At 44.3% G+C, this 6,950-nt stretch overlaps 1 protein-coding gene across 1 annotated transcript in view; it reads right to left on the bottom strand.

Moving 5' to 3' along the window:
- Tmem260 (transmembrane protein 260) overlaps positions 1-2,497 on the bottom strand; it is a 60,286-nt gene extending 57,789 nt beyond the window's left edge. The window contains exon 1 of the mRNA XM_023701653.1: positions 2,226-2,497. Coding sequence (XP_023557421.1) covers positions 2,226-2,418 — 193 coding nt within the window. The 5' untranslated portion in view covers positions 2,419-2,497. The remainder of the gene's footprint in view (positions 1-2,225) is intronic.
- Between the last annotated feature and the right edge of the window lie 4,453 nt (positions 2,498-6,950).

Raw genomic sequence — 6,950 nt, 5'->3', positions numbered from 1 at the left:
AAAAAAAAAAAAAAAAAAAAAAGGCACCAAAGTCAGCCTCTAGGGTTCTTGTTTTCACCCAACTCTTTGTACTGGAGTTTCAGGTCCTGCATCGTATCTACCTAGTGGTCATCATGTTGCTTTGTTTTAATGAAGAGTCCCCAGCACACTCCAAAACTCCCCGGGGCTAATAGGACCCTTTGGCACTGTGGCCCAAGTTTTCTGAGGAATGCTGAAGCTTGCTCAGATTTAAGACTCAGTGAGGGGCAGCAAGAGATTTTAACATTTCCTTTTTAATGTTAATTATACGACGATTGTGCCAGCAAATAGGCTGTGAGATTCAACGCAAGGTACACGGTCATATATGTTAACTTACTGAAGATTAGAGTCCCACTCTTGTTCCTAAATGAACTATACTTGTCAAGTAGAACAAAAAATACTTTTGGCAAGCCACACGATGTGATGGACTTATGGAGCATAAATTAAGACTTAACAGGAAGAAGAAGAAATGCTTTATTTTGGTTTGGAGATGGGTTCTGTTTATTGATAGAAAATATATTTCATAAACATCAAGGAGAACAGTACATTCAACACATAAAATTATCACAGCTATAAACAAATTTCCATATGTATTGCTGTGTAGTTGGAAAAGTTTATTTATCATTCTCAAAAACAAACATCAAAAAATTAGAAGCAAGCACTATTTTGATCAACCTAAACAAATAGAAGAGAATACCTGAAAAGTTTGGTAACTCAAGGTAAAGAACATTAACTTTGTTTTTTTGGGGGGTGAAGGAGGCAGTATTTACGAAAACATGGGAACAACCATAGACTTTAAATATATATGTGCTGGTGGATTTAACAAAGAATGGAAGAGAGGAGGTTACAAGACCACGTTCTAAACTTAACCAACTTGGGTTCTTTCCCTGCCACCCCCTCCTTGCTGCGACTCGGGCACAACGTTAGTGTTGCCTACAACTGGAAGGTAACAAGGCCTCCCTCCCCGGGAGCGCAGCTGAGAGTGACCCACATCAAGCACGTGGGCCAGGACCTGCACCCACTTAAGTGCTCGGTAAATCGCGGTGATCACCCTTATCCTGCCCCAAGCTGATGGCCTAAGTAATTCTAAGCATCTTTAAAAAAACAAAACAAAACCCCCAAGAAACAAAACTAACCTCTGAATGCTTCCCAATGTTAAAACAAACACGAAGCTATTTCCGTTATAAAATGAATCCTGGAAACGTGGTCCCTTCTACACTAAAGTAACCGCATTCCTATTTGTTCAACAGGACAAGGAAAAGCGAAGTTAATGAGCTGGAAAATACAACCAGGATGCTCAACGTGGTGGACGGCTCTGAAGACGGCCCCCAATAATCCCCTGCTCCTGTTGTAATCCTCTCCCCCTTGAACTGGGCTGGATTTACTGACTTCCAGGAATAAAACAGGGCCGAGGCATATCGCTTCCAGGATTAGGGCACAAAATGACAGAGGAGTCAGGAAAAAGCCTATCTCTTTCTCTTGACCCAAGTCCACTACCTTAGGAGACCAGCACAGCAAAGAACTGGCTGAGTCCCGAAGCAGACACCCCCAAACGCAGCCCAGAAGGAGAGCGGCCTGGGCTTCTAACAGAGGCTGGGAGGTGGACGGAGCACAGCGCTTGTTTGGGGCGCAGATCCACTACTTGAAGGTACAGCACCTCTCTGACAAAACTAATGGCCACTGGGCATCTCCGGATGGCCACTTCACTGGCTGTAAAGCGGAACCCTAATCACAACCCGGACGATCTCCCAGTCTCAAACACACAAGTGTGCGGGTCACTTCCACGGCCCCAGGCTTTTGCTGCTGCAGAAGCAGCAAGCTTTAAGATGCATCTTTTTTTCTTTTTGCATTTTTTTAAGGTTCTCCTCCAAAGTCTGCCCGGCCGGCTCCTCAATATTCACCTAAAAGCACCACCTCCGGGAAGCCTTTGCGGCCCTCCGGCCCCGGCCGCCCCGACCTCGCCCAGCCCCCGGAAGACGCGGCCGCTCCTCCGTCTCCGCGCCGGCGCGTCCTCTCCGCACATCACCTGCTCTCCGGGACGTCCGCGACTCCGCCGCTCTGAGACCCACTGAGGGCGCGGAGACGGGCGCGAACTGCGGGGGAGCGGCGGACAAACACCCAGGCCCGGGAAGACGGCCCGGGAAGAGGAGAGGCGCGAGCCACAGACCCTGGGGCCGCCCGGCCCGGCCCGGCCCGGCGCGGCTTACCCGAGTCTCCCCCCGGCACTGACGGGGGCAGCGTGATGGTGAACACCGCGGCCACGGCGGCGAACACGGCGACGCCGCCGCGGAGGCCCCCGGAGCGCCCCCGAGCGCGGCTCCCGCGGTCGCCGGGAGGACCCATGGACCCGGCCGACTCGGGAGGGACGACGGGCGGAGGACTCAGCGCGTAGCCAACCATCCGGCGGAGAGGCCAGCACCGCCCGCACCCCGCCGCCGCGGCTACTTCCGGGTGGAGCCGGGCAGGTGGGCCGTACCATTCGGCGCCCGCGCGGGGGTGCGAGCTCGCCGCGCACTCGAGGGTCGGCCCTGCCGTGCTACTGTCGCCACCGCGGGCGGTGTTTTCATGCTCATCATGATCTGTCACCTGAACAGTCATTGGAGGAGGATTCCTTAACAAAGTCATCGTGGGCATAGGTCCACGGACTCTATGGTGATTGCCCCCTCTTTGACAATAACTTGGTCGATTCTAACATAGATAAGCGCTGCCTTGAAAACTGAGAGCTAGAAAGGGCTGCTGCCGCCGCCTGTGGTGTGGGGTGGAACTGCACAAAAGAGCCACGGCGTTAAAAGGAAGGCTAGTATGGTTCCAGTATTTTACAAAGCAAATCTTAAATATGTAGTCAATATGTATTTCAGTAAAAACATCCATAGAAATTGCTTATATATAATGATTCACTACTTTACTATGACGGTAAGAAATATTAGAGGTATATACAGAGAAAACTTTAGGTAATATGATGGTTGGACTTTATCGAAAGGCCAACCAAAAAGATAGAGGATAAATATTTATTGTTTATGCTTTTCTTCATTCTACAGTGATATAGAGATACTTACTGTAGTGCAAGCTATGAAGTATGAACATATGTACTCACGTAGGATTCAACAAAGAGACAGAACTAATAGGAAATCTATGCAGTGTATTATAAGATCTGATGCCCAGAGTTGTCTCATGTAGTCATGGGGTGACTGAGCCTGTTTGGAATGCAGAGGACAGGCCATGAGGAAAGGGAGGCTGGAGTTGCTTCTTCTTAAGACTTTTCCACTGATTGAATCAAGGAATTCACATTACCTATAGCAATGTTCTGGTTCGAACCAGAACAGATGATGAGCTTTAATTGTGTCTAAAACATGACCGCACAGCAACACCAAGATTAATATAATTGAAAAGTTAAGGAATGTAGCTAAGCCAGTTGTAATAGCTGAAAACCATCACAAAAGAAAGAACATGTAAATTAGGAATGGTACATCAGGTTGAGGGAAAGTAATCCTTCATCCAAACTGCTTGGAACCAGAAGTGTTTCCAATTTCAAAGCTTTCTGTATTTGGGAATATTCGTTCAGACTTTGCTAGCTGAGAATGTCAAATATAAAAATCTGAAATCTAAAATGCTCTAAAAATCGTGTCAGCCTGCTCTAGTATCATGTCAGCACTCCAAAAGTCATGGATTTTGGAGCACTACGTACAGATTTTAGAAATTTTGCTGAAAGTGTTGAACCTGCACATAGCCCTGAGATCCTCTGATATCCCACATTGGTTCTGGGAGCCTTGAAAGCCAAACAAAATGGAAACAGGTTCATTTATGTGGTCTCTCATCCTCCAGAGAAAGACTCCTCTCTTCTTTGCGTCTATAGCCAGCGTGGAGCCTCACCTGAGCTCCGAGGGATGGCTCTTTATCCCAGCTTCCCATTAGTCCTGCCCTGTACCTTACCTCAGTGGGTGGTGTGGCAGTGCCTTGTGGCTTCCCCTGGCCCCACATTGTGGGTGGAGGCAAGGGAAGTGACGAGCTCTTCAGGGCTGGACGTGTAGGAGGTGACCCCACTAACCACATAGAAAAGACGGGCCTCATTGTTGCCCACACCAGAGAAGGCTCTGCCTCCTTCCTCAGCCTTCTTAGATACCACCCTGGCGGGTGTATTGAGGCATCAGGAGATAGTAGGTTCCTGGTTTCCCATAGAGCTTTTGTTAGTTTTTCTTTTGATTTCTGATGCAGTAGAGAGGGTGTTTTCTACACTTATCATTTTCTCTTTGCTTGGTTCTTTGCCTAGGAAGATCAAGGTTTTTTCTTCTTTTTGTCTGTGTTCATTGGCACCTGTTACAGTTTCTATCCAGGTGTCCCCACAAAGCCTCGTGTAGTCACTGGGGTTGCTTCTAGAGTTTTTGATTAATTCATGATCCAATGCTGGGATTATGGGTGTGAGTGCTACACCTGCCCTGAAGCAGATAGACTGAAAGCAACACAAGGAAGAGAGGCCCGGCTCTGCCTCGGCGCAGCTGCCGCTGCTCTTCCCTTTTTGCTCTTGCTGTTTCGCTGTTTTCAGCTGCCATGAACTGCAGTTCTCTGCACGTGCCACTCTGCCTTGGAGCCAGCTGAGTATGGACTGAAACCTCCACTAACGATGAGCTAATTAAACCTTTCCTTCCTTAACTTTGGGTATTGGGTATCTTGTCCCAGCAAGGAGAAAAAAATAACTACTAGAGCACCTCTGGGTTGCCAGCTTCCCTAGCTGCCAATCCAGGATGCAGGAAGTGAAAGTCCAGAGATGGCACCTGTGTGCCATTGTTCAGATTCCAAAGCTCCTACCTTGTCTGCCCTCTTTTCTCACCTATACAAGTCTTGTTAGATTTATGTTCTATACTATGTCCAGGGTGCTTAGTTGGAGCTAACAAGAAGAACAGGGAAAGCACATAGACTCCATCTTTCTAGAAGCAGAAGTCATTCTCCTTCGTTTTATTCTTTCTGAGCATGCCTAGCAGTTTTACAAATACGAATACCCTTGAATTCACCTGAAATTATAATTTAGAAGTTCATGCCTTTTAAAACCCCACTTGATGTCAAGTCAGTTGTCTTTATCTTACTAATATTAATGAAATTCTATCTGAGAAACTTAAGATTAGACCCTAGAATATTATCCAATAAACCATCTGCAATAGGACAATAAAAAAGAAACAAAAATCCCAGTCAAATGCTCAGAAAAATAACTTCAAACATTGAAATGTACCAGTAACCAGAGAAATTTGAAATAAAAGCAGAGCAAGGTCATTTTTACCTCTCTAACCATCAAAAGTACTTACTATCTTAATACTCAATATGAAATATTGATAATAAAGGAATTTGATGTAACATTTTGGAGACCAATTTAGCCATGTGTTTTAAAAATTCTGAAAAGATGGGCTGAGGCTAGTGCTCAGCTGTCGAACACCTGCCTGCACAAGGCCCTGGATTTAGCATCCCTAGCACCACAAAAATAAAAATCAAAGTTTTGTGAAGATGCTCATATAATTTGCCTAGAATTTTAAATAAATACATGAAGACATGTTCAACTTTATAATTAGGGAAAGGCAAATTTAAAAATCACAGTGTGATACAACACGCCTACCAGTTTGGCAAAAATTAAAACCTCACTACATATAATAGTAAATGTACTCAACAACCTCAGTATTACCAGAAGTGTAAATTGGTATGAACACTTTAAAAAACAGATATTTTTCTAGTAGAAGAGCCTACAGCCCAGCAATGTCAAGGCAGGTTTTCATCAAATATCCATGGCAGTGTGTTCATAATAACCCCAACTAAGAACACCACCAAACAGTTGAACTATAGAATAGAGAATTGCATCCTACTATATTTATTACATAAGGCCACAGTATAAAACAGAATGAATAAATCAGACCAAGCTACAATAGAGTACTACAAACAACAAAAACATAGTATTAAACAAAAGAAGAAAGTTATGAAAAACAGTTCAAGAATGACTCTCGTTTTTAAAATTGAAAGAGTGAAAGTAGTCGGTATTATTATTATGTGTATTATTGTCATTATACACCCATAAGGTTTAAGACAATGTCACAACTGGTGAGCTAATGATAGCTGCCTCTATGGGTAGGTGGGGTTGTGAGTGGGAAGACACTCATGGGATGTTTTGTCCATATCTCTCTGCTTGACTTAGGGGACCGTAGCATGGGTATGTCCTTTGTAATTATTCTTTAAACTATTTATAAATGCTTTGTGTATTTCAAAAAAATTTTTAAAGTAAATAAGTAAGATTCTGGAGCAGTTATCTAGTTGCGCAATTTTAAAATAATTGCTAACCAGTGTATAACCTGGGTTGATGGAAGATAATTCAGGAATCATACTCCTTTTAGTCCTTTGTAATGGAGGGGATCCCAGAGAAGTATCTCACAATCAAGAAGAGTAGATTTCATAACAGAAGTAAATTTTGTTTCAAAATTCCTTGTGGTGATCTAATGTGACAGAGTACTGTACTCTCTTCTAAAATTATTTATTTGTTTATTTGTACCAGGAATTGAACTCAGGACCCTGCTCTTACCATGTGGGTGCCTGTGCTGCTGAGCTATATCCCCAGCCCAAACATATTTTTTGAACATAATCTTTGTAACCATTATTTAGACCTTGACACAAAAATAAAGAAGACTAATGAGGTAAGTATTATTTTTTTCCCAGTCTCAGGCAGAGTGGCTGGAAAATTCAAACCACTAACTTACCATGAAGTTTGCAAAAGAAATAACAACTGTCCTCAGCCCAGAAAAGTCTTGTAACAAATATTAAAGTACCATTGCTTCAAGATCTGTTGAGCTTATACTTGAATAATTTCAGTAGTGCTTTTAGGGGGCTGAGGAGTTGGCTTAGTAGAATAAGTGCTTCCCTGGCAAGCGCAAGGGCCTGAGTTCAATCCCCAGTTCTGCCAAAAA

This window comes from Octodon degus, unplaced genomic scaffold, assembly GCF_000260255.1.
Source record: "Octodon degus isolate 3935 unplaced genomic scaffold, OctDeg1.0 scaffold00007, whole genome shotgun sequence".
NCBI classification, from domain to species: Eukaryota; Metazoa; Chordata; class Mammalia; order Rodentia; family Octodontidae; genus Octodon; species Octodon degus.
The sequence above is the reverse complement of the archived record's forward strand: the minus strand, read 5'-3'. Positions and strand labels throughout refer to the sequence as shown.